The sequence below is a fragment of the Dryobates pubescens genome, chromosome 25 (assembly GCF_014839835.1).
Source record: "Dryobates pubescens isolate bDryPub1 chromosome 25, bDryPub1.pri, whole genome shotgun sequence".
NCBI lineage: Eukaryota > Metazoa > Chordata > Aves > Piciformes > Picidae > Dryobates > Dryobates pubescens.
The window spans coordinates 15,272,805-15,300,073 of record NC_071636.1 but is presented as its reverse complement, the minus strand read 5'-3'; the positions used below and the strand labels follow the sequence as shown (position 1 = coordinate 15,300,073).

General features: G+C 47.6%; 1 protein-coding gene across 1 annotated transcript; it reads left to right on the top strand.

The window, feature by feature from the left end:
• SLC5A1 (solute carrier family 5 member 1) lies at positions 1–26,793 on the top strand. The gene is given in 15 exon segments (XM_054172901.1): positions 1–87; positions 2,106–2,177; positions 9,716–9,904; positions 10,758–10,817; positions 11,169–11,273; positions 15,726–15,831; positions 16,021–16,101; positions 19,356–19,576; positions 20,653–20,788; positions 21,452–21,559; positions 22,534–22,684; positions 23,242–23,410; positions 25,276–25,491; positions 25,727–25,829; positions 26,573–26,793. Coding segments are annotated over 15 exon segments (2,025 nt in total).
• Positions 26,794–27,269: the final 476 nt, after the last annotated feature.

Genomic DNA, 27,269 nt, shown 5'->3' with positions numbered 1-27,269 from the left:
ATGGAATCCAACATAAGGATCAACAATGCTGCAGACATCTCTGTTATTGTCGCCTATTTTTTGATAGTCCTGTTGGTGGGACTATGGGTAGGTTGGGATTTGATTGATTTGATTTGATTTTTACTTATTGAGAAAATAATTTATAGTGGCTTGGGAAAGTGGCTCAGTAAATGGAAATGTAAAAATGTATAAAGGTTTTGGTGTTTAACTGAGATAGTTGGTAAGTGCATGGGAGGGAAAATGTGGGCATTGACTGGGGAGTGGATGGTGACTGGGGAGGCAGCTTTTAGCTGGATGAATGGAACTAGTGGAGAAGGTGTAGTGATGAGCTGTGTGTGGGGTGGGATTGGAGAGACCTGATCAGGAAGGGTCAGGCCAGCTAGGGACCCTGACAGAAAGCAGGCTAGAGCTGGAGAGATGGGGTTTAGCACCATGGAGTTCAGGGGCTGGAGTGAGGACTGGTGGTGTGAGGTGATGCCAGAGGGACTAGTGAGAAGAAGGAGCTGCACGGAGGACAGAGGTGAAATCAGTGTGCAGGGAGGGCAGAATGGTGGTGAGGCAGTAAAGCTCCAGCTGCAACCGTGTGACAGAATGGGGGCTGCAGATTCCTCCCAGCAAAGGACTGAGGTGGCTCAGGACTGTAGGTGCCTCCTTTTGCCCTGACAGCAGGGTGAAGTGCCAGGGCAGCAGGGACTGGCAGTGACTTTCTGCTGGTGATCTAAGCACGGTAGTGCCTCCTGCTCACCCCGGCTGTATGAGGACCAGGAGGAAAGCGCAGTGCTGAATCTGAAGGGGAAGCAGCACAGCTAGTGGGAAAGGGCAGAGCTTGTCCTGTGTGTCACCTGAGTGCTGAAGTGTCTGAAGACAGCAGGCCAACACTGGGAGCTACAGAGCTGTAAATGGGGGAATGCTGCCAGATTTCTGCTTCCTTGGGGCACCTGAACATCTGACCGTAAACAAGTGGAGAGGAGGCTTTGTCACTCAGTAATCCTCTGCCTGCCAGGAGCATACCAGGGGACATTTCACAGTGCTGAGATGTCACCTGCCCAACAAGCCTCCCTTTCTAGCAGCCTGGCACCAAAAATGTAGGGTGTAGGCCAAATGGACACAGCATTTTCCTTACCTCTTTGTCATGGTAGTAGATGCCAAAAATGTAGCAAAAAAATTGGGCGCCCCCAGTACAGCTGAGCACCTTGTCTGGTGGGGAGGACCTGGGTCTTCTCCATGATGTCTGGCTGCTCCATGAAGGTCTGGGACAAAGAAAGGCTGATCTGTGGCCTGTCAGGCAATTGTGTGCTGAGCAGGCCAGGGAACCCTTTCTTTTCAGCAGCAACATTCTCTTCCCTGGAAGAACACTTACCCAGTGCTGTGTGTAGTCAGGTGTAAATGCATTGTGTTTACTTCCTCTCTTCTGCTTCAGAAGAGAAGGTCTGGCTCATTTTCCCAACTTGCCTTTCTTTATTTACCTATTCAAAGTCCATCAGAGGAGACAATGGGAATCCAATATTCGGATCAGGCTCATTAACAAAAATTGGTTGAAGCTTCCCTCTAAAGCCCATCCCTTGACAAATACAAAACGAGTGTGTGAAGAGGAAATTTTATCTGGCTACTTTATTTATTTTTGTTAACTTCAGAGAAAAGTGGGCACATCACCACATGAAAAGAGAGTTTTTAGCTATCTGCTGGGGCTGGGTAGTGTTGAGCAAAAAAGCCACATAGTTTCTGTTCGTGAACTTGCAGCTTACAGACCCTTTTTAATCCTGAAATCAAAGGCACTGCACCCCTGATGAAGTGTTCAGGTGAACTTTTATCTGAGTGAGCATTTTGTTGGCTAAATTGAATTTTATTTCAATGTTTTGCCCTGCAGTTTTGCTGAAGCAGTGAAGCTGGGGTGGTTAATGCAGACCTAGACACCAGTTGTATTATTTTCTTCCTCATAAGCTTGCTCTTTTCAGGCCCTTTTTCTCTGGCAGAGAGCACTCATTCTTTTCTTTCCACTTTCTGTGTAGATTGTATCCCCTCATTCTAGCAGTTTGTTCTCCCTTTATGTGCAGCTTGCCTGTTACACTGCAGTATGATTCACCCTTTCTGTCTTTCCTCCCCAGGCTATGTACTCGACCAACCGAGGGACAGTGGGAGGCTTCTTCCTGGCTGGCCGAAGCATGGTTTGGTGGCCGGTGAGTGCTCTGTGTCCTGTGTGTCAAACATCTCATACAATGGCTTGGCTTGGAAGGAACCTTAAAGATCACCCAGTTCCAAACCCCTGCCATGGGCAGGGACACTTTCCACTAAACCAGGTTGCTCAAGGCTGCATCCATCCTCGCCTTGAACACCCTCCGCAGTTAGAGCCTCCACAACTTCCCTGGGCAGTATGCCTGTGTCTAGGCATTCACTTCCATATGGCTGTGTCTTGCATCTCACCACAGCCATCACAGTCTCAGCAGTGGTGTGGTGTAGACACCTCAACCTCTTTCTCTAGCCTTGCTGACACAGGACAAACTGCACAACAAAAGTCACCTGATAGGCAGGGAGATGTGCTGGGGAAGTTGTGCATGTTGATCTCCAAGCTGTCTCCAGTGTCTGTGCAGGCAAATGCAGTGCCTTGCCTTTCAGCATACCTTAAAACCTCTTCACATATTCAATTTATTGTCTTTACTGTACTCAAAGAAGCTGGCCCCTTTTGAGATTATCACAGAGAGTAACTAACTTACCAAATTGTTTCCTCTTTCTGCTTTGCTGTTTCCTCTTTCGGTAACAAGTTCTGATCTGTACAAGGAGAAAATCCTGGAGATATCGTAACAAGCATTGGCAAAATATAGTTAAGATTATTTGTGACTCACATTGTTTGTCTTCTCTGCATTTGTATTCTTTTCTGAGGTGGAGAAAAGGAGTCACAGGCAAAAAATATGTCCATAGCCATCCAGCAGGCCTGTGGCAGAAATCTTAGAAACAATCACCTGTTTCTTCTGGACCATACAGTCTGCTTAATGTCACCGCTTGAAAAGCGTTTTTGTCTCTTCCCTGTGTTGTCCCTGCTTCCATGTAGTTGAATGGAAATCCTTAACATTCCTGATCTTGCATTTCCTCCAAAGACATTTTTGTACTCCATTAAGGCTCTTAATTCACCCCTGGATTCACACTGGATTCAGTGAGATGACAGTGTCTAAACTGTAGACATTTTCTGAAAGCACACTGCAGAAATCCTCACAGCTTTAGGGAGATGCTGCCTGCCTTTAGATGGGCTTGGGACTGCAAACAGTTCTAAGGCTAATGACAGTAAGAGCTTTCCTCCTTTGGGATAGGAGATCTAAGAAAATTCCAGGCTCCACTGGAAGGCCAAGGGAAGAGAAAATTTCCAAGTTATTTGAAGATAAATCTCATAATTGTAGGCAGAGAGAGGAATACCAGACAGATTCCTCTGCTTAACTGTCACATTAATCCGTTGTCTGGCTTTAACCTTGTGTAACTCCCTATGCCTGCCAAGGGTGAATGTGAATGCCCTTTTGTGCTGATGTAAATGAAGGTGGAAGAAGCAAGAGAGGAAAGACTCACCATAAAAAGCTGGTCTTGCTGCACTGGCACTGAGCACTCCTGAAGATTCACCTAAGAGCTCACCCTGAGATCTCTGCCAGTACAAACGCAGTACAAAGCTCCCTGCCTCCAGTGGCAAAACAAAGGGCATGACCCCACAGTGCAGTGGTTGCTGGTCTAGGATTTCTCCTTCCCAAACTCTGAAGTGCTAGTCATTAGTGGAGTCCTAGAGCATCCCTTCACTCCTTCCCTTTGGAATGACAAGGGTGTCTTTCTACACCATAAACATCAACCCTTCTTGCTCTTCTTCCTGGTATCACTCAAAACAAACAAACAAGGAGCACTCAAACCACAAACTAAATACTATGTCAGCAGCACCACCTTGAAAAGTTTGTCTTAGATCAAAAGAGATTCCAAAACACCTATTCCCACAGTTCAGCAGGTAGATAGGATGTCTACCACCCACTGCAAACTGGGCTGGAATGGTCAGAAACCCAATGAGTTCAGTTAGAGAGGTGATCTGCAGCAGCTGATGCTGGGTGTCTTCTTTTACTTCTTCTGTGCATTGACTTTTCTTTTGTGCCACAGCAGGATTAACCCTCATGGCTCAGGAAAGCAACAGAGTGAAGATGAGAGGCAGGGGGGTGGAATGTTATTTTATAAGCAGACTCCTCTTTCTTCCACTTTCTTCCCTGTAGTTTCAGAATAGTGAGCCTTGCCATGGAACTGCTTTCTGGAGCAGAGAGAAATGAAAAGTAGATAAATAAAAGCCTCCCACAATCTTGTTTTAAACTTAATTCCCTCAAACTAACGGCATTTTTCAGTGGATGTGCTGTATTCTGTGCCCTACAGGGTAGCCATAAGTGGCTTTTCTTGACCTCACAGGGGCAGAGGCTCATTAGCAGTGTGTTAGGATCTCTCACTGACAGGCCTAAGAGGAGGATTCTGTTCACTGGCAGTCAGGGCTGGGGCTTAGTTCTGCTTTTGATACAGATTTTGCATATTGGGCAGTCACTTTGCCTGACTGTCATTCAATTTCTCAGTGTATAAAGCAGGAGAAAACCAACTGTCCTGAGCCACATCTGCCCAGCTGTGACCCCGATTGTTGGCTCCATCAGAATCCATAAAGGTTGCTCAGTCTTTTGAAGATCTCAGCCCATAGTGGTAGTCTTTTCTGGCTGTTTTGCTTGGTCCCTTCTATGCTGGTTCACTGAAATCACTGCCCTTGTGCAGTGGATGAGCCAGCTCAGTGGTTAATTAGGGATCAGGGTACATCACTGCATCCTCACTGACTGCCAGAAACCCAGATGCATCGTTGGGTAGTCACAAAACCAGGAAATGCTGTGCTCTTTCCATAGTTTTCTTACAGAAACTCACAGAAGAAGCTTCAAGAAGCTGCTTTGGTCTCTTGGGCTTTCAGGAACTGTCTTCAGGCTCTTTAAAGACTCATAACCAGCACTCTTTTCCCAGAAAGACACAGAGAAGCCTGGGGGCAGTGCCAGCTCTGTAAGGATGGGCCTTGCAACCCAAGGTTTCCCTTCTTTGGTTAGCTGAGGGAGGTAGGCTCAGCCAAGCCCTTACTGCCATTGTAAGAAACCAAGCATCTGTGCCCGGGCAGCAGCCAGCTTTGGCAGCAGCCACTCTCACAGCACAGTTCAAGAAAGACCCAGGTGCAGTTTGGGAGCTTTCCTGCCTTTAGATTTCATTCTTCAGGTTATGGAGCTTTGCAGACTGAGCTGTCTGCACAAATTATGGGTTGCCTCATGCCCTGAGGCGTGAATGCCAACAGGACAAAGAGCATCTGCTGAGCATCTGAAGTCCAGCTATGGTTAGCATGTAGAGTCAAGGGCACACTCCAGTCAGAAATGTAGCTCAGCTCAGTTGTTGTCACTTAAGTGCTGATCTTTGTGTGACAGGTATGAATTTGAGGAAAAACCCCACAGGTTTTAGTTCAGTTCTGCATGGCTTATTCTTGTGGCCCTCAGATCTGACCACCGGCAGGATCTCTTGTCTCTGCATCCAGCTGAGCCTTACATATTCTCAGAATTCTGATGCTACTGTGAGGAGCCAGCAAAGGCATATTCTGGTATCCATAAGACAGACAGTGGGTAGACAGAGACACATTGTCTGCTGTGCACTGTGCTCATCTTTCCCACTCTGCAGAGTGTATAAATGTGGCTCAATTTGGCAACAGTGCAATACACAGGATTTGCAGAGTAATTGGGAAAGCAGACGAAAACCTTCTACACTTGCTGCTTTGGGTCTCAGCCTGGAAAGGGTGGCAGTAGCAGTCCATGTAAGCAGTGCACTGATTTTTCTGTGATGCCAAGAAGTCCAGGTAGGAAAAGTGATACCCTTCCACCAGGGTAGGGTCACATGTTGCAGGGAAGAGTTGTGAGTTAAAGAAAAGCATGGACTGTGTAAAGGAGTAGTTCTCAAAGAAGAGAGTGAGAAACTTGGCCAGAGAATAGAGGTCTGAGAAGCAGCTTGTGCATGTGACCCATGGGAGAGGTGATACCTCAGGGCAAGGCCCAAGACCTCATGCTGACGTGGGAAGCTTCTGCTGTTCTGTGTAAAGGGGCTAAAGGCCACAGGCAAGGTGTGCTTGGGATCAGGGAAAAGGGTTTGGTACCAGGCTGACACTTTCAAACCGGAGAGTGGACACCAGGGACAGCAGGGCCTGGGGGGGGTAGCAGCCATCACCTGTAAGCCCCACAAGCTGCTCCTGCTGCAGTCTTTGGTTTGCAAAGGACGCTGCTTGGGATCTGGCACAGCAAGACCAGGATGGCAGCACATCCTCAAGTTAAGGAGAAGAGCAAGGTGAAGCTATTAATGAGTAACATGGGAAAAGCAAAGTGATCATCATCTCTCTGAGTGAGGCGGGACACTTCCTGAACAGAGCACTCCTGTTAAAACCTGACCTCTCCCAAGGGTTTAGAAGAGTTAATGTTCCACCTTTGCCTCAGGTTAGGTTAGCTTTGTGTCCTCTGTTTCCCTCTTGGCAGCTTTTAGTCCTTTCAGTCAACTTTCTTTACTTTTCCTCCTAAATGCGTTTTTGAAACCAGTTCACTGACACACTCACTGGGAACAGCTCACGCTCAAAGGAAATGGTTTCCCTTTGTCACTCCCCACTTTCAGCCCCATATTCCTTGGGGTGTACAGAGCTGTACTGCAGCATCTACCCATGGCAGTTCCAGAAATCAGCTCTTTCACTACAAACTACTGCAGCAGTGAGTTCTTCAGCAAGACACTGAGGTTGTTCAGCCTGGAGAAGAGGAGGCTCTGGGGAGACCTAATAGCAGCCTTCCAGTACCTGAAGGGGACCTACAGGAAGGATGGGGAGAGTTTGTTTACAAAGGCCTGCAGTGACAGGATGAGGGGCAATGGCTTCAAACTAGAGAAGAGCAGATTCAGATTGGAGTTCTTTACCATGAGGGTGGTGGAACACTGACACAGGTTGCCCAGGCTGGTGGTTGAGGCCCCCTCCCTGGAGATATTCAAGGTGAGGCTGGACAGGGCTCTGAGCAACCTGATCTAATGGAGGATGTCCCTGCTGACTGTGGGGAGGTTGGACCTTTGGAGGTGCCTTCTGGCCTGGACCATTCTATGGTTCTAAGACAGCTTGGACCCAGAGCCCATCTGCCTCCCTCCCTCATCCTTAAAGTCCTGCTCTGGCAGACTGAACATTTCTGGTTCTGCTGTAACATCAGTAGCTCCCAGGGTGTGAGCAGGCTTGGCAAAGGCACTTCCCAGGCTTCAGTGCTGAGGGCAGCCTGCATTTGCCCAGCCTGCATTTGTGAAGCCATGCTCTGCATGACAACAATGAACAATATCCATCAGTAATGCGTGTGGATCTTACAGGGCTGCTGCACAGGGCCTTCCCCAGTTCAGAGAAGAAACTTTAGGAGGTGGGAGTGGTGTTGCTTTGTCCTTGTGCTAGCCCTCAATGTGTTGCTAACTCTGCATTGCTTTGGGTTGGTGTTTGGCTTTCAGTGCAGGTTTCCTCTGGGTAAGCCTGAGGACACAGCATTGTCCTGAAGTGCTGCAGCATGTCTTGGGCTTCAGCACTAAGCCCAGGCTTACTACAGCTGTCAGCTCCTAACGTTCTTCCTTAGCTGCTTTAGTTGCTTGGGTCTCCTTGAAGTACATTTGAAGCTTTTGACACAGGAGAGGGAACACATTAAATAAAATCAGAGATTAATGTGGTTAATCTTTTCTGGTGATTGCATTTCTAGTAACCTAGATTTAAGTTTAATTATTCATCTGCAGGGAAAAAGCTGGCCAGCAGTGCTAGTGCCTGCTACCCATAGTGCTTGTTTCCTCACCATCATTGCTGGGAAAACACTGCTGCTGTCACAAAGGGCTTAGAAGAGGAATTTCTAATGCTTATTGCAACACTTGGCCTTCATGTAGAAATATCTGTCATGTGACAAAGTGGACACATTTCTGCAGGGCACAGCTGACTTCCAGAAATGTGTGAAAATAAAGAATCCAGAGCTGAGTGACTTTCCCATCACAGCCAAAGAACAGTTTGACTGCAAAAAGACCAGAAGAAATCAGAGGATCAAACTGAGCAAAGGAGAGAAAAAAGCAAGCTTGAAAAAGAAAGAGTAGAATCCTCTGATGAATTTATTTGTACACTTCATGTGAAAAATGGGGGAGGAAAGCCTATTGTGTGATTAGAGATCAGGACTGTGAGTCGAAGAGCATGCTTGTTATCTCTGGCTAGGGCAGAGCTCTACAGAATAAATCTCTTCATCCTCCTGAATTTCAGGCAATCATCCCTTTGCTCTCAGAAAGACTGACTTCAGTTTTCCTGCTTCTCAAAGATCCCACTCCAGTGCCTGCAGGCCTGGAAATGTGTAACTATTCCTCTAGGTACATTTCAGGTCTCTGAAAATCTGCGAGGAAGTTGCAGACAAGGAACACTCTTCCCCTTTGTGAGGTGCCTCTGAAGACATCCCAGTCCCCTGTGCTTAGGAACTCCATCAGCAGAGTGTGTGGGATGCAGGTCTTGTGTCCATGTACAATGTGAGAGAACTGCCCCAACTGAGAGCATTCAAAGCTGGTCAGCCAAGGTTCTTCTGCCTCAGTTCTACTTTTCTCTTTAACCCCATTTCCCCCTTATCTTTGCAGCTTTCAGAGGACATAAAATAAAAATAGAAGTGAATAAAAAAGATATTCACTCTCCTCTCCTCATCCTGGAGCCACTTCAGCTCATGAGCTCCTGCAGCTCACATGCCTTCTGCCTCTAATACCCAGCCCAACTTCTTCATGCTTAAGTTCTCATCCTGCATCCTTCAATATCTGACCTGGTAACTGATCATCAAGCATTTCTGCTGCTTTTAAAGGTTTCATTCTGAGGGAATGAAGCTCCTACCTTGTTTCTTAATATTTTCTGTTATCTGAGCTATCTGATAAAGAATTGGATCTTTTAGCACAGCCTGAGAGGCTCCTGCCTGCCTGTAATCCAACATTAACCTTGCCTTTTTAATCCCTCTGTGTTCATCAGCTCCTGTGTTCTCCCCTCTGCTCTGTTTGTTTGATCAGTGCAATATTTAGGAGCCTTAGAGGTCCAGTACTTGTGAGATAGAACTCCTTGATTTGCTCTTGTTTGCATCCTCCAGAAGCATTTTCTCAGCAGCTCTTTCTGCCCTGCAGCTTTCAGAATTGAATGCAGTATTTGCCATCTTTTGACTAAAAGTGAAGCAAGTCCAAAGTCTGTACAGCTCTGTTGGGTGATACAGGTAGTGCCACAGACTGTGGAGCATGAGACAGGGAATGGGTATGCACTGGGTAAGCACCAGTTTAACAAGTGGCTATGCACTTACCCTTTCCTCCTTAAGCAAGGCAGATTGCACTCTTCTTCCCAAATGTTTTGGGTATGGCCCAAATGAAAATCAGTCACTCTGCAAAGGTTTTAAGACTGTATTGGTGTAATAAACTGCCTCCTGCGGAAGAAGATCCTGTGTATCTTCCAATTCATTCTCATTGTTGTCCACATGATGGCTGGAGTCTCAGATTCGAGGGTGAACAGTAAGAGGCAGACTGGAAAGTTGTCAGGGAAGCCGGCTGCCAATTAATCTGCTGCTGGATGGGCTGAGTTCACAGGCCAGAGGGACAGGACTTTTTCAAGTTAGCATGAAGAGCACCTTAGAGCCAAACATTGTTCTTTCTGTTCCAGATTGGTGCTTCTCTGTTTGCCAGTAACATTGGCAGTGGGCACTTTGTGGGCATAGCAGGAACAGCAGCGGCTGGAGGAATCGCCATCGGAGGATTTGAATGGAACGTAAGTGGCTTGCACTGCAGTGAGCAGCTGGGTGACAGCAGCCTGCTCTGCAGATGTCAAGCAAAATGACTCAGGAGTGGCCAAGTCTGTGCTTGGCAATGCTTGATTTATGGACAGACCAGGAAGTGCCTTTGGGCCTTTCTGTTGAATGAAGCTTCTTAGCGGGCACTTGAACCAAAGCAAGTGGTGGATTCCCTTCTCCCTGCACAGCTTTTGGTTACTTTGGAAGTATTTCTAAACAGCACCTTCAGACTGCAGGGTGTTGGGAAGAATTTATCACTTTTGTAATCCACAGTATTTCTTTGCAGTCTTTTCCTGTATAGGAACTGTTGCAGGGGCTTTGATGTCTTCACAGGCTGTAAGAAATTTTGAGCATCCTTCAGAACCACCTGCATTTGAAAAAACCTTTTCCTCTCCACTTTCTCCTTCCTCAGATGATGTATGTGTTTTTCTTATGATTGTAGCATAGGGTAGAAATATCCAAATTGCCTTTGAATTCACTGCTTGGTGTACCAGAAGTAGTACTAACTGCAGTGGCACAGAGATTCACCTGAGCTGACTGAATCCATTTCCTTGTATTCCCAAGCTCTGTGGGTATGGATAATAATGCCCTTGTTTGTCTCAATTCACCTTTGTGGAAGGGGTTACACCATGGCACAGAGGACTTAATGAGTGTACACAGGTCAGTACGTCCCTTGCATTTAGTTGTGTGCAGTGAAGGACTCAAACCACCCTGAGGGAGGTTGCTTTTTTACCTAGCAAGTAGATGGCTGCTGCAAACGGTCAAGTACTCCTGACAGAAATATTTAAGGAGAAGGATAAAGGCTGCAATGAACTCTGAGATGGGTCTGTAGCTGCTGTTGGGTCTGATGAATGCTCTTTGGGTATGCTCTCTGGAGAGAGAAGGCTAATCCAGCTGCTTTTGTCTTGGCTGCAGGCTCTGATACTCGTGGCTGTCCTGGGCTGGGTGTTTGTACCCATCTATATCAAAGCTGGGGTAAGTGTGTACAGTATCTCACGCCTTTCTTTGCTGCTCATTTTGTGAATCAGGTCTTGAGTGCTGCAAAGCCCAAGTAAATGGCAGGAGATCCAGTTGTGCTAGGAGTGTACCACACTCTGTCTGGGTATCTTTGCAAAGGCAGCATTCTCTATCCTGACTCTTGAGCTGAGAAGGACTTGCTACTCTCCCCTTATCCTCCAATTCCTCTAGCTGCTTTTCCTTACCAACTGCATTTGTAGCTCTCCTCCCTTTGTGCTCCACTCTTACAGTATCTGAGTAGCAAAAATCTTCCTCTGATTTGCTTTGCATCTGTTCCCCATGATCTGAAACCTTATCTCCCCCCTGCAGGTGGTGACAATGCCGGAGTACCTGAGGAAGCGGTTTGGTGGGAAGCGGATTCAGGTCTACATGTCAGTCCTGTCTATCTTGCTGTACATTTTCACAAAGATCTCAGTAAGTGAAACTTTCACAGCAGTTCTTGCAGCCTGTGCTAAAGTAGAGCAACTCTCACTGACAATACTGCTCACACCTATCAGCTGGGATTTGGAGCCCCTGGTTGGATTAAAGGCCATACAACTATGATTTTGTCTTCTGTCTAGTGAGGCTGTGTATGCAGATCTGTTCTGCAAGCTAAGTGTTTACCTTCCTGGCTGTGTCTCTTGATGCATGTTGTGCTTTATTGTTCTTTCCCAGGTTATTTCTCCTTAAGCTCTCCTCTGGAGCAAGTCAGAGTGGAGGGAGACTTGTATTGCAGTACAGGCTATTGTCCTTAGGATCCATGAAACACATGACAGAATGTTTGGCCCTAGACTTGGTATTTTCTGTTTGAGCATCCTCTGGTCAACATGTCATCAATAATACAACTGGGGGAAAAGAGACAGAGGGACATGGAGAAAAGAGGATAATAGAGTTTAGGAAATAAGGCAGTGGGGAAATGCAAGGGAGGGAAATTGTAACAGCTGAGGTGAAAGGAGGGAAAAGGAGAGATTCCTTCAGTGGGCAAGTATAAAGCTGAAGGTGCCACAAAGTTAATGAATCATAGAGCTGTAGAATACTAGGTTGGAAGGGACCTCAAGGATCATCTGGTCCAAACTTTCTTGGGAAAACCATGGTCTAGACAAGAAAAATGTTTATGAAGTCAGTGGCTGTATTGCTGTGAAGTAGTGAATGGGCTTGGTATTTTCCATAGGTCTTGAAACCATCAGGCCCCTAAAGAAGTCCACAGTTCAGGCATATCTCAATCTGTTGTTTTGCAGAAGTTGCCATGGCAGATTACTCTTTGCCCTCTGAATGGGAGCTGAGTGATAATAGTGCAATTTAAGCTAAAAGATTGGCCTTTTGCACTCATTGTCACATCTTCATGATAACTGATCCTTGAAAGGTTATAAATTAAACAGGTTGGTACTGTGGAGCTGGCCTCAGCAGTGGATTTCCATCTATTTCAAAATGGTTAGTTAATTTGCTGCTGTTGTGGTTTACTGTAATCAGAAATCCAGGTGTGACACAGAGTTCTGGCAGCTTTGGCAGCTGACAAACTCCTCCAGTCAGATGACTCAGTCCCGTTCTTCAACATGTCTGTAATGAGCTCATCGAGGTGTTACACAGGTTCTGAGTTTACTACCTATATTTTATTATCCATGCCTCTGTCATGGATCTGGGCAGGGGATTCCACCCTGTCTCAGCTGGAGTGTCTTGCTTCCAGGCAAGAGAATGCCTCCTCTTGCTCTCGTGGTGCTGTCTGATTAGAGAGCAAAGCAATAGCCAAGAGATCCATGCCACAGCAGCCCAGTCCAGCTTCCCATCAGCCCACCTATTCCATAGGCGATGGGGAGTTGCCATGGAGCTGGGTCTCTGTGGTGTGCAGGGGAAGAATCTGGTGCCCAGGTTTCTCTGACCATTTCTGGTTTCCCCATCCGCCCAGCACACCTCTGGTGGTGGCTGTGCCCCACGTGCAGGTGTGGCTGCCACGCGCAGAGCAGGCTCCTGCCTCGCTCTCCTGTCCCTTGCCCAGCCCTGCTCTCTTGCCCTATCTTATTCAGAACAGGCAGAACAAAGTCCTTGCAGGTTTCAGGTACTGTCAGAGGAGGTTTTTCTGCACCATGCCCAAACTGTCTCCAGATGAACCAGCTCCAGAAGCAGAAGGGGAGGAGCTGGCCTGGCCTGGCCCATGGCTAGCTTCTCCACAGAGATACACATGCTGTGTGAAGCCAGCACAGGTCTCTCTTCCCAGAGGCACGTTGTACACACAGACAGCCCCCTGTGTTGACATTCCACGCCTGAGCTGGCTTGGAGATTTGCATTTGACTTCCTTGACTGTTGGCTTTGCAAACTCCCTTGTGATCATCAGGGCTCACTGAGATCCGATAGAGAAGGATGGGTTCCTGCCCTGCCCTTACTGGCCAGGCACACCTAGCAGTCTGAATGGCACTGATACTGCCACTTACTCTGGGAAAAGAGTGGCATCATGTTTCTGGGGTGGTTATTCCCTGTGCTGCTTCCTTGATGTATTAAAATGTTATTTAATGTTCTTAATCAAATAATTACTGTGGTGCTTTCCAGCGTGGAATACGTCAGCTCCCGTACCTGCTGGCATGCTCCTCCTGGCACAGTGCAATGATCAGGTTTCCTTTGCACACCTCTGTACAAGATCATTGCTATTTCTCTTGCTGCTATTGCTCTTCTCCTGAACGTTTTCTGTGCATTTCCTGTTGAGTTCTTACCTTCTTTTGTGCCTAATCAACCACTTACCAGACAAGGCCATGCTGCAGGGTATTGATCTCTGGGTGCCTCATGTGCTTCCTAAGCATGCAGTGCTTTGTGAGCAATGCCCACAGCACCAATGGCCAAAGAAAAATGGCCTAGTGGCCACCAACTAAATGATGACAAAAGGGAAGGAAGACCTGAATGCTTTTGAAGGAACCAGAAACTCTGAAGTGTGATTTCTACACGTGACAGCATTTCCTTCATGCTTTCTGTGCACAGCTGCAGTATGGGCACAGGCTTAGCCAGGGGGGAAGCAGGGAGCAGGATAACCCATGGTGCCAGTGGCAAAGGGCCATGCCACTGCCCTGATCCCCACCTTGCCACAGCAGCTGGGTTCACTCAGTTGCTCTGTGCTCTGCCAGTCATTCCCACATGGTCTGTGCGTGGACTGAGAGAGACAGCTTGGAATGTAAAGAGAAGATTTAATCTATTCAGAGTTAAGATAAAGACTGAACAGTGTCCATAAAAGAGTATAAATGAAGAAACAAGGAAATACTGGAAGGCAATAATCTAATTGGGAGGGAGGAGCAGTGAAGTTGGAAGGTAACTCAGCAATCTGAAGGAGCTGATCTCTTACTCAGGATGCTAAATAATTAACTGTACATTTCTTTCTGGGGGGTCATTTTAGAGCCATCAATATTTAGTGCTATGTAGGTAAATGGAAGCCAAGAGCAATGGAAGATCTGGGAAGTAAGCTGATCAGTCTTGTGAAAAGGTAGGGAAAAAAAAGTGCTACTCTAGAGAGAGGACACAAAAGGATATGGGCTAACAGCTACTGAGAGAAACAGCTGAAAGTCCTGGTTCCTAGTTCCAGACTAAAGCCTACAAGAAATCACATTACCCCAAGATGCTCCAGAGGCAGGACTTCCAGGTTCTCAGTTCCAGACTAAAACCTACAAGAAATCAAATCCTCCCCAGCTGCTCTGGAGGCAGAGCTTCAGGAGTGGGATCTCTGTTATGGTTCCCACTCTGCTTCACAGCTGTCTTCTGTGTGTGAGGGCACTAGGGCTGGAGGAGCTCTTGCTGCACAAGTCCATACTCTTCCTCATTCTCCAGGGTGAACTAAGTGTGAGATCAGACCCTGCAGCCTTGGTTTCAGTGTCTCTGGAATGAAGAGGGGTTCTTCATCCAGCATCTCTCAGCCAGCTAGGCTGCGTAGCAGCTTGTTAGTGTGAGTGCCCTGCCTCACCTCGCTGAGTGCCAGTGCCTGGTCTGTGGCCACAGGCTCTGGCTGTCCTGCCGCTGCCCAGCAGTACTGATGTGTGCAGGCTTTACCCCAGGGCACACACCAGGTTCTCTTTGTTTCTCAGACCCTGCATATGGGCAGCTCCTGCAGCATTTTACAGCTCCTGAGCTTGCTGAATGCCACTAGGACTTGTGTCCACTGAGGACTCCCTTTTGTGATGGTGTGGGGTCCAGAAAGGAGGCATGCAGGTGGAGTGAGCCCAGGGACTGCATGGTCAGGAGCAAGGGCAGGTAGAGATGCAAACCTCCAATGAAAGCACAATTTACAGTAACACTTTATAAGTGCACTGGGGTGGATTGCTCTGGTGACCTGGGTAAACAGCATTGATGGAGTTCCAACTCAGGAACTGACTGAGACTAAACCTGGGGTGCTGCCCTTCTTATGCAAGAGCTGGAGGTCTCTTCTGTTAGCCAGCTGGTGGTAGTTGTTCTGACAGGAACTTAGAACTGGAGATAACAGGAGATGTGTGCTTTCAGTCACTTCTTGCTCCAAACCAGCAGGTCTGGCTATGCCACACGTGTGCAATCTGCAAGGAAGAAGGAAGAGATTTATATAGCCCTGAACCCTGCTGTGTCTTGGAGGTGTCACAGAGTCCATCTCCACACAGAGCTGTCTCAGGCTGTAAGCAGAGATCAGTGAGGTGACTCTGTGTCCACCTAAAGTGATCCTTTGGAAAAGTCCTGGATACTCCAACTTCAGTGCTGGAAGCAGCATGGCACTAAGGGGCCTGGCAGCTTGTACTAAAATGGCCTCTGTTTTCTTTTCTGTTTCTTTTTCTTTTTGGTGTGTGCAGTAGTGTATGGGGGAGTTGTGTGTGCAGTACCCTCACCATCTCTTGCAATGTGCCATCATCATGAATTTAAACACTGCTTAATCTGTCATTTTTTCTTTTCTAGGCAGACATTTTCTCTGGGGCTGTATTTATTCAGCTGGCCATAGGGCTGAATCTTTATGTGGCCATAATTATCCTGCTTGCTATTACTGCTCTTTACACTGTCACAGGTGAGCTTGCAGAGCAATCTGATGCATCAAACAAAAGTCAGAGGAGCCAGAAAAAGGGGAGGTGGACAAGAAGGGAGAAATGAAAACCTGAACAGAGTTTGTGTGAAAGAGGGAGGTGGTGAAGAAAGTAAAAGAGCATGAGGCACTGCACAGGAGGTAACCTGCTCATCTTGACTTCTTTGCTATTAGGCGGCCTTGCAGCTGTGATTTACACAGACACCTTACAAACATTCATCATGATAGTGGGATCCGTCATTCTCATGGGATTTGGTAAGTAAATCAGATTAATTAACCACAAATTTGTTCAGCCACAAATCCCAGGGGGGCTATAGAAACAGACATTGCAGTGTGGAACCCTGTTATCTTGAGCAGCAGATTTAGGCTCACTTACCTATGCTTCAGGGAAGAAAATAGGAGTATGGCCAAGCCCTTTAGTCACTGAGAGCATTGCATCTCCAAAGCGCAGGTGAATGTGTGAGGTAATACCACAGAGCAGTGGTGGCTAGTGAGGTGAAAGCAGAGCTGATCCTCTAGAGCTGTTCACAGAGTGCCTTGTTTTAAGATTATTAATTTCAGAGCCATTCAGATGCTAAGGCATAAACATTGCTGCTTCAAGGTGCAGAGCTGTTGATCACGTTGCATGTTTTTACTCTGTCTCTAGCTGCTAGTTCATGTTAAAACACCCCAAACACATGAACATTTTAAGTAAGCCTTGTTGGTGATCTATGGATGCCAGCTGGACAGCAGATATGGACTGGAGGTTTAGAAACAGAACAGTGTGGTGCAGAAAGCCATCTGTATTCAAAACAGAAATCAGCCTCCTGAAGAATTCTTAGGAAGGCATCATAAGAAAGGAAGAATTGGTGAAGCAGTGCTAAGATTCCATGAGCTCATAGTGTCCTTCCCTTGTCCTTCCAGTTACTCAGCACTTGCTGTTCCTCTGGCTGGGTCTTTCCCTGAAATGAAATGTGTCCACCCTTGTTACATGATAATTGAATTTTCAGTATTCAGTCAAGCTAAGAGGGGCAGCAAGAAGACCTCCACTCTGGACTTCCAGAGGGCAGACTTCAGGTTACTCAAGGAACTAACTCAGAGGGTTCCTTGGGATAAAGCCCTTAAAAATAAAGGGGTGCAGGAGAGCTGGGCCTGCTTCAAGGAAGAACTCTTGAAGGCGCAGGAGCAGGCTGTGCCAATGTGCCGGATGATGAGCTGCCGGGGCAGACGGCCAGCCTGGATGGTAGTGAACTTTTAATAGAACTAAGGGTAAAAAAGAGGGTGTATCATCTTTGGAAGAAAGGGGAGGGAACCCATGGAATGTTTAAGGATGTTGCTAGATCATGTAGGAAGAAAATTAGGGAGGCAAAAGCACATTTGGAGCTTAAACTGGCCTCTGCTGTGAAGGACAACAAAAAGTCCTTCTATAAATACATTAATAGCAAGAGGAAGGGCAGGGACAACTTCCACTCCTTGGTTGACATGGAGGGAAATGTTGTATCAAAGGATGAGGAGAAGGCAGAGTTACTTAACACCTTCTTTGCCTCAATTTTTACTAGCAGGACAGAATGTCTTCCAGACAGCTGGCCTGCAGAGCTGGCAGAAGGAGTCAGGGAGCAGCATAGTTTCCCTATGAGCAGAAGATTGGAGCTCTCCTCAGCCGCTTGGATCCCCACAAGTCCATGGGACCGGATGGGATCCATCCTAGGGTGCTGAGAGAGCTGGCAGATGAGCTGGCCAAGCCATTCTCCATCATCTTGCAGCAGTCCTGGCTCACTGGAGAGGTCCCAGAGGACTGGAAGCTGGCCAGCGTGGTGCCCATCCACAAGAAGGGCTGGTTGGATGAGCCAGGGAATTACAGGCCTGTTAGCCTGACCTCAGTGCCAGGCAAGATTATGGATCAGGTCATCTTGAGTGCAATCACACAGCATTTACAGGATGGCCAAGGGATCAGGCCCAGCCAGCATGGATTTAGGAAGGGCAGGTCCTGCCTGACCAACCTGATCTCCTTCTATGATCAGGTGACCTGCCTGGTGGATGTGGGGAGGCCTGTGGATGTAGTCTACCTGGACCTCAGCAAGGCCTTTGACACTGTCCCCCACAGCAAACTCCTGGCTAAGCTGTCAGCCCATGGCTTGGATGGGAGCACACTGCGATGGGTTAGGAACTGGCTGGAGGGCCGAGCCCAGAGAGTGGTGGTGAATGGTGCCACATCCAGCTGGCAGCCAGGCACCAGTGGTGTGCCCCAAGGATCAGTGTTGGGCCCCATGCTCTTTAACATCTTTATTGATGATCTGGATGAGGGCATTGAGTCCATCATCAGTAAATTTGCAGATGACACCAAGCTGGGGGCAGGAGTTGATCTGCTGGAGGGTAGAGAGGCTCTGCAGTGGGACCTTGACAGGCTGGGCAGATCGGCAGAGTCCAAGGGCATGAGATTGAACACATCCAAGTGCCGGGTTCTGCACATTGGCCACAACAACCCCATGCAGAGCTACAGGCTGGGGTCAGAGTGGCTGGAGAGCAGTCAGGCTGAGAGGGACCTGGGGGTACTGGTTGATGGTAGGCTGAACGTGAGCCTGCAGTGTGCCCAGGCAGCCAAGAGGGCCAATGGCATCCTGGCCTGCATCAGGAACAGTGTGGCCAGCAGGAGCAGGGAGGTCATTCTGCCCCTGTACACTGCACTGGTTAGGCCGCACCTCGAGTCCTGTGTCCAGTTCTGGGCCCCTCAGTTTAGGAAGGACATTGAGACACTTGAACATGTCCAGAGAAGGGCAACAAAGTTGGTGAGGGGTTTGGAACACAAGCCCTATGAAGAGAGACTGAGGGAGCTGGAGGAGACTCAGGGATGACCTTATTGCTCTCTACAACTACCTGAAGGGAGGCTGTAGACAGGTGGATGTTGGTCTCTTCTCCCAGGCAGCCAGTACCAGAACAAGAGGACACAGTCTCAGGCTGCACCAGGGCAGGTTTAGGTTGGATGTTAGGAAGAAGTTCTATCCAGAGAGAGTGATTGCCCATTGGAATGGGCTGCCCGGGGAGGTGGTGAAGTCACCATCATTGGAGGTGTTGAGGAGGAGACTTGATAGGGTGCTTGGTTGCATGGTTTAGTTGATTAGGTGGGTTGGATTGGTTGATGATCTTGAAGGTCTCTTCCAACCTATTCTATTCTATTCTATTCTATTCTACACAGAAATAACTTCAGACTGCCTGTGGTGGTGAGCCCCTGCCTTAGGTGCTCCCTAACAGTAGGTCTTCATGTCACTGCTTGGCCAGGGCAGTGTAAGAGGTGTTGAGACAGTGGAGCCTAACCCAACATTTGCCAGCTCTGCAGGAATCTGCAAAGAAAGGTCCCTCTGGTTCTTAGGGGGTCTGAAAACTTGAAACACCATGTGCTGGCTTCTGAGAGCATGCCCTGGCTGGCCTTGGTTTGCATCCATCTTGAGGAGGTTTTTCTCCTCACATCTCTAGCCCTGTTGGAGGTGTCACCACCAAAGACTTGATTGCTACTTTTTCTTTCTGTTTTCCAGCCTTTGTTGAAGTAGGAGGGTATGAAGCTTTCATGAAGAAGTACATGGAGGCAATTCCATCCAACATCTCCTATGGGAACACCACGATCAGCTCGGAGTGCTACACCCCTCGGGAGGATGCCTTCCACATCTTCCGGGACCCCATCAATGGGGATCTGCCATGGCCAGGGCTCATCTTTGGTATGAGTGTCCTTGCTGTGTGGTACTGGTGCACAGACCAGGTAATGCAGAAGCCACGTGCCTTGGAAATGCCAAACACAAACCTCTGCAGCCAAAGGTGCTGTTCCCATGCTGCAGTTCAAAGCTGGCTCACAGTAACTGAGCTGCTTTAGGACTGGGGGTGACTTTTCAGCTTCTGGCTGCTAAACCCCTCCCATGTGAGGCAATGGCAGGGGTGTTCTTCACTTCTCCTTGTTATAATATAGTTGTTATATAGATGGTAGAGTCACCTCAAGCACAGCTTCCAGGACAAGATGTAAGCAGGGTAAGACATTTATTACGCTATGCAGCAAAGTTATACAGTCCATCAGAAGGCACATGTGTCACATCTTAACTGGTCATTTTCTACTGGCATGCATGTAATTAAGGCATGCAATAGGTCAGAATGACAAAGCAATACTTTGTGCCCAGCAGACACTGGATCATTGCTCTCTCATTCTTTGTGTGTGACCATGTCACAGAGAGATTGGAGTGTGGATGGCAAGAAACTGTGTATCAAATCAGCTTTGTTAGACTGGGTCTAGACACCATTCCCCATTCAGTAATCTGAGCTTGTTTCCTCTTTGTGTGCCTTTCATCACTCATGCACAGTTTGGGATGGATGTTCTTTATATGTCAGGTCTTCCAGTCTGGAGACTCTTGCCTTAGTCCTCCTCCCTTCTCCCTAAAATGTCCCATCCAGTTTCCCCAGGTGACACGAGCAGAGAAAAGTTGCTCCTGCAACAGGAGAATGTGACCATCTACATTCTGAACTGTGAGATAATCTTCAGAGCTTGTAAACAATGAACCCCCCCAGTGTCCCTGTAGCTATTGCTCATGTCAATACTTAATTCCTTTTGAGCTTTTCAGTCTTGTGATGAAGTGTCCTAGCTCTTAAACATACATTGGCTAAAGGATGCTTTCCTTTCCTTGGTTCAAAGATAGCCTTTGATTTCCATGTAGTTTTCATTCATGCTAGTGTCAGAAGTGGTGAAAAGGCTCTTTCACTGGTACAGAGGTTAAGGGATACCCTGTGTCTGGTGTCATGGCAATGCTGTTCTCAGTTGAGTGACACCTGCTTGCCCCATCTCATTGACAGGTTATTGTCCAGAGATGTCTGTCTGGCAAGAACATGTCCCACGTGAAGGCTGGTTGTATCCTGTGTGGATACCTGAAACTCCTTCCCATGTTTATTATAGTGATGCCTGGAATGATCAGCAGAATTCTGTACACAGGTATGCACATGCATGCAGAACTGCAAACATCTTCCTGCACTGCCACTCTCCCTCCCATTTCCTGTTCCCTGTGGCTTGCTCTTTTCCTGGATCCCAGGTTTCTGCTAATGCTCCTACTGTTCATTTTAGGGGAAAGAAACTGCAGCATCCCTCCCCAGCTGTCTGGTTTTCTGGCCTCACTGGCTGAATGAGTGGAAAATGCTGCATGGGGCTGGTACTCTGCTGGAAGGGAGGCAGAGGGTCCCCAGTCACAGGCAGCAGTATTTTGGGTCATGGATGGTCCCCAGTGCAGTGCAGGAGCAATGCCAATCTCCCTGCCCATCACTGTCTTTAACAGTGGGTAGAGGAGCAGGCTGGAGGGAGGGGTCTTTGTGTTCCTCTGCTTGTTCTGCTACTTGCTCTCTTTGTGCTGCTCAGTCCTGGTCTGACAAATTAGTGCTGCTTGGTTTTTTCTGTTCTTTGGACCTGCAGCACTTTTCAGCATTCTGTTAGGGAGGAAAGGAAGGGTAGAGGCTTAGAGTCCCCTCCCTGCCTGCCAGCAGACCAAGGATGATACCAAGCATGTCAGTCCAGTGGTTCAACACAGAGAGAAAGTTTAGAAGCTCTGCTAATTTGGGAGCAATCTGTTGTTCATCTAACCTTGTCTCATTATCCTCTCCTCAGATGTGGTGGCTTGTGTTGTGCCTGAAATCTGCCAGGAGCAGTGTGGCACTGCAGTTGGCTGTACAAATATTGCTTACCCAAAAATGGTAGTGGAGCTTATGCCAAATGGTAAGACCCTTTCTCTGTGTGTTTGATCATTTGGTTGTTTGTTTAAGAAAGGTGAGGCTGCCAGACTGCAAAAACAGGTGATAAAAGAGCCCAGTCCCCAGAATGGGTTCAAACACTCTTGCTAGATTTATGTACTGTTAGTCAGAGGGGTCCTCTGCACCAGGTGTACCTGTAGGTGCAGAATAGCTACATGCTGACAATGCTGGCTCCCAGCTGGCACATACTGGGGTGAAATGGTGACTGAGCTGCCCTTCTGTGAAGGTGAAAAGAATCTACTTTGCCAGGGATTTACAAAAGGCTGTGTGCCAGGATTTCTGAGGGGAGGCACACACCCGAGTCCTTCTGCTAAACAACTGAGGCAGGAGAGGAGATCTATGCACACATTGTTCCCTGGGACACCTGTTCCATGAGAGAATGAAGCACTGCCCTGGGGAGGATGACGTGCTGAGCACATCAGCTGGTGCAGGAAACCACAGAGCTGGTTCAGAAGGCTAGAAAGACATGATTATGACACAGGCCATGCTACTTCCCTGACACCTGTAGTACTTGCCCATTGTATTCTAACTGTTGTACACAGTATCAGTAAAATGCTACAGCAGTGCCCTGTGCGGCACTGGCCAGATCTTGTCTGCAAAGGAGGCTCACTTTGATTTTCAGGCAACATCTTTTGATAAACAGCTGGTTCACAAAGAAACCACAAGCCAGTGAGCTCACCTGCAAGCAAGAGTGAGCCTTTTTATAGCTGTTGGGGAAAGTCTGCTCAATATTTGTGACCTTGATTGCAGCATTTAGTCAGACAGCGCTCACAAAGGAAGCGCCGCTGCTCTGAACGCCCAGGAGTTGCCCCATCACTGCTGTCAGCAGCTTTTCCACCGCTCAGCAAGCATCGCTGCTTGCTTGGCAGATGTGCAATGTGCCACATCCTGAGGCTTTTGCTGGAGGCTGGTCCCAGCTCACCTGTCTCTGTGTTCCAGGTCTGCGGGGTCTGATGCTGTCAGTCATGCTGGCCTCCCTCATGAGCTCCCTGACCTCCGTTTTTAACAGTGCCAGCACTTTGTTCGCTATGGACATCTACACCAAGATTCGATCACGACCATCTGAGAGAGAGCTGATGTTGGCTGGCAGGTGAGTGCAGCCACGGAGCTGCTCCAAGCGCCTGGGTGAAAGCTGCGTCTGCAGCGTGTGGGCAGCTCAGCAGTGGCCTCCTGTGGCCAGCCAGGCTGCCCCAGGGCTGGCTTGCCCGTGGGAAAACCAGCCAGCCTGGCTTCCAGTTTGATGGGCAGGGCTGCATGAAGCAGCTGAGCTAATTCTCAGCGCTTCCCACTGCTATTCAAAGAGAACTGTTGTTAAATATCTTCATAGGCTTTATGGTGGGGCAGCCTACAGTACCAGCAAGCTGATTGCCTACTCGATTGGCAGTTGGTGTGTCTGTAGACACACAAAGGGAAAAAGTGACTTTCTGTCTTGATTGCATGTTTAGCTGTATGCTGACCAATATCAGACAGACACCATGTCCAACCTGGACTTCTTTTGTTAGTTCAGTGGTAATTGGCCATTATCATCGATTCTGCTGGTTGAAATACAAAATGGACATTTAAGTTATTGATTAATTGCTCTTTTTTTCCCTTAGTGATTGATGCTTCTAAGCAGGTGGCTAATTGAATATCTGGCTATGTTTACAGGGCTTTTATGGTAGTTTTAATTGGCATCAGCATTGCCTGGGTTCCTGTGGTTCAGTCAGCTCAAAGCGGGCAGCTCTTTGATTACATCCAAGCAGTTTCAAGCTACTTGGGACCTCCCATTGCTGCTGTCTTCCTGCTTGGTATCTTCTGCAAGAGGGTCAATGAGCAGGTGGGTACAGGCTGGGCAGCAGGGGTCCTTCAGGCACTGGGACAGCTGCTTTTTGTCCTGGAGACTTCCCTTAGCAACCTCTCCCAGTTTAATTCTGCTACAGCCCAGGGATTCTGTGTTCCTGTGCCCCAGGGCCTGAGGTTTCAGAGATGACTTTGAAAAAGTTCTTTGCTAATCTGATGCATAACCAATCACCTAAGAATTCCTAGGTAGCTGTGGAACTTGGCATTTCTATCACTGTGCCAACAAGTGTGGACATGTTTGAGAGTAAACTTCTAGGATATTGGTCACCAAACTGCTTTAACAAACATTCAACTTCCTCTTGGCTACTACAGATTTTGTCCAAGTCTTTGAGATAAACATGCTGCTGTTTCACACACCACTTCTCACTGCTTTTAAGAAACAGTCTGGGAATCATTGATGTTGTGTCAGTGACACAAAGTCTGCCACGTGCTGTGATGAGGCCATAGGCTAGTCATGGTAACTGGGGTCTCAGACATTCTGAAGACTCAATCCTCAGGAATTCAGTTTCTATAATACCAGGAATAAATAATACTGGCCTATTGCTAGGCATTGCTCCAAGAAGAAGGAGTTCAATGAGAAGGCCTAGAGAGAGAAGGGCTTTGAATAGGACTCAAACTATTTTCTCACTGCTTTCTCAAGACCAGTCCAGCAGTTATTTGTTTGCACGTCCAAGGGAAGCCTGTTTAACACACAAGGGGGGCTCCAAATCCTATCCTAACCTGGCTAAACCTCACCTACCAATATATTAAATCTCTGTACCCTTTGTGGAAATCTGTCGTTGCCTTCAGCTGGAATTTTAACTGAGCAAGAATACAGCCTGATCCTTGGGTTTGTGCTCAGTGCATACCCCTGGGTAAACAGCAAGTACTGCCACCAAAGCTGCTGAGAACTGGAGCCTTGTGCAGGCTCCAATATGGTAATGACTTGATAAGAGTAATCAACATTTCTTGCTCAGAATCATTCTTCTCTCTGACAGAAATTGAATTATCTTGTCCTACTCCAAAACATTGTGTAACTTTAACCACTGAATAATTAGAACTGGTTTGTGTTTAAACCCAGCATTAAACCCAGAATATTTTAACATCAGGATTTATAGATTTCTGCTACCATCATCAGGTTTTTGACTTCACAGAGTCAGAGAATGGTCGATTGGAAGGCACCTCTGGAGTAGTCCAAGCCCTGCTACATATAAGCAGGGCTAACAACAGCAGGTCCTGTCCAGCTGGGTTTTGAATATCTCCAGGCATGGAAACTGCACAGGGGCTGCAGGCTCTGTTCCAGTGTTCCATCACCCTTACAGTAAACCAAATAATCAGACACAAATTTGCTGTATTTCAGTTTGTGCCCAGACACTTGTGTGTCTTTTATACTTTGGGCTGGAGCAGCAGCCAAACACCCACCAGAGGCATGGAGAATTAACTTGGAACTAATTGTAACAAGGTCATTAGAAGCCAGAGGTGTTTCAGGAGGAACTGCAGACACCTGCTAGCTGCTTCCATCACGCTAGAACCATCAAGGAGTTAGATCTCAAAGGTAAAAAGATAGGGAGACAACTCTTGGGGCACATAGGCTGTGGCCAGAGCCTGTCCTGTGTCAGGAGACCATTGTGTGGAGAAGGATGGACTCTCAGAAGTGATCGCCATAAGGTGTTCTCCATATTCTGTCTCTGAGCTGCTGATCATTGCCACTTTCAGTCACTGAAAATATCTGGGCTAAAACCCATGTGCCAAAGCAACATAACATAGAACTACTCCATGTTTTCTCCAGCAGCTACTCAGAGCATAGAGTTAATTTCCATACCTGAAGTCACTATTTGAATAACTCCTGTCCTTTGTCTGCAGGGTGCCTTCTGGGGCCTGATAGTTGGGCTGCTGTGTGGACTCAGTAGAATGATTGCCGAGTTTGCCTATGGGACTGGTAGTTGTGTGAGCCCTTCCAAGTGCCCCTTCATCATCTGTGGGATTCACTACCTTTACTTTGCACTGATTCTTTTTGGGGTCTCTGCCATCGTCATCCTGGCAGTCTCCTTCATGACTAAGCCCATTCCTGACATACATGTGAGTATTATTGCAGCCTCATCCTCACCAAAGTGAACTCAAAGAAACCACTGCTTTTAAACACTGGTCCTTGGTATGCTGCTCCCTGATGTTTCCCCTACCCACATCACATAGTCCCACAGCCTTCAGTGACTCTTCCTAAGTCCACCCCCTGAGCAGAGGGGTCTGCCCAGGAGCAGAGGGGTTTGCCTGCAAGCAGGGCTGTCCAGTTACATCCCCTTTTGTTTCTTGGCAGCTCTATCGCCTGTGCTGGTCTCTGCGGAACAGCCAGGAGGAGCGCATTGACCTCGACATAGAGGAGGAGCCAGAGCCAGCTGATGAGAAGGATGAGGAGTCAGGTAACTGCTGACCATCTCGTGTTCCACTATCTGTAGATGCTATCAGCATGTTTGAGTAACCCTGTTTCATTCCATCAAGTTGGTGTAAATAAGAAGGGAAGTGGATTTGAAGGGAGAAAATCTTGTTCTCAAGGTAGCTAGTGGCAGTTCCAGGACTAAGCCAATGGGGTTGCTTTGGGTCAGAGGTGGTGTGCACTGGCAGACCTGCACAGGACTCTAGTGTTTGGAACCAGAGTGAGGGTTCCCCTGGAAATAGTGGGCCATAGCCAGGACTGAAGGAGCAAGGCACCGTGACACTGAATTGCCAGACATCCACCGGGCAAAGCCACCTGCTCTCTTTGCTTGGCTTCTGATTGTGCTGTCAAGTTCCTTACTGTAGGTATCCTCAGATTTGTTTGTTTGTCTTCTAACTAAAAGTGTAGAAAGTATTGAAAAAGTGGACTTTCAGCTTTGAAGCATGGTTTGCTGCTGCAGTACCACACTAAGTCTCCAGGCCACAAAAGGCACCGAGGGTCTTCTGTAGCATGTAGAAAATCACTTTCTTTCCAGGTGAGCTGTGCAAGCACAACATTACCTTGGGTTTTGTACTGCCTTGTACTAAAACCTTTCCCTGTAGCACATCTGTCAGGGGTGTTGTATGAAATACAGGAATACCATACAGGAATGCCCTCAGTCACAAAGACCTCCTGGTGCATGTGCAGCTTCCTGCTTACACTCCATGACCAGTCTGTTATTCCTTCCAGTTAACAAGGAAAGTGAGGAGAAAGCAGGCTGCTGTAGGAAAGCCTACAACTGGTTCTGTGGCTTGGAGCAGCAAGGACCCAAACTGAGCAAGGAGGAAGAGGAAGCACTGAAGAAGAAACTGACTGACACAAGTGAAGTGCCACTTTGGAGGAACGTGGTGAACATCAATGGCATCATCCTGCTGACTGTGGCTGTGTTCTGTCATGCCTACTTTGCATAACCCCCTGCCTGCACCTCCGACATTGTGCTGCTCTGTCAAGCAAAGCCGATGTCTGGTAGAATTACAGAGTTAGGGACATCTGGTGTTTCCATTGCTACCTTTGTTAAAAATCAGGATGATTCACCTGGGGACTTTGTGATCATGTTTTCAACGACCTAAAGATGCAGGCCACTGGGATTTCAAAAGAGAGAGTTTACTGTTTAGACTTTGAGTCAGCTGAGGGCCAGCAGAGGCTCAGAATCTCCACCCAGCATTCTCTCTCCTCACGATACATTTCGTATTCTGGGTGCAGAAGGAGGCTGAATGAGCCACATTTCATACCAGAGTTTGTGAACTATCTTTTAGGGTTGATTTTCAGCCCTTCTTCTCCTGATCATACAAATTGCTTTTTCTGCACCACAACTGAGGGATCATAGTATGAATTCAAACTAAAAAATCAGGTTCGCTCCCTGCAAGGTTCTTAAGGAAAGAATTTG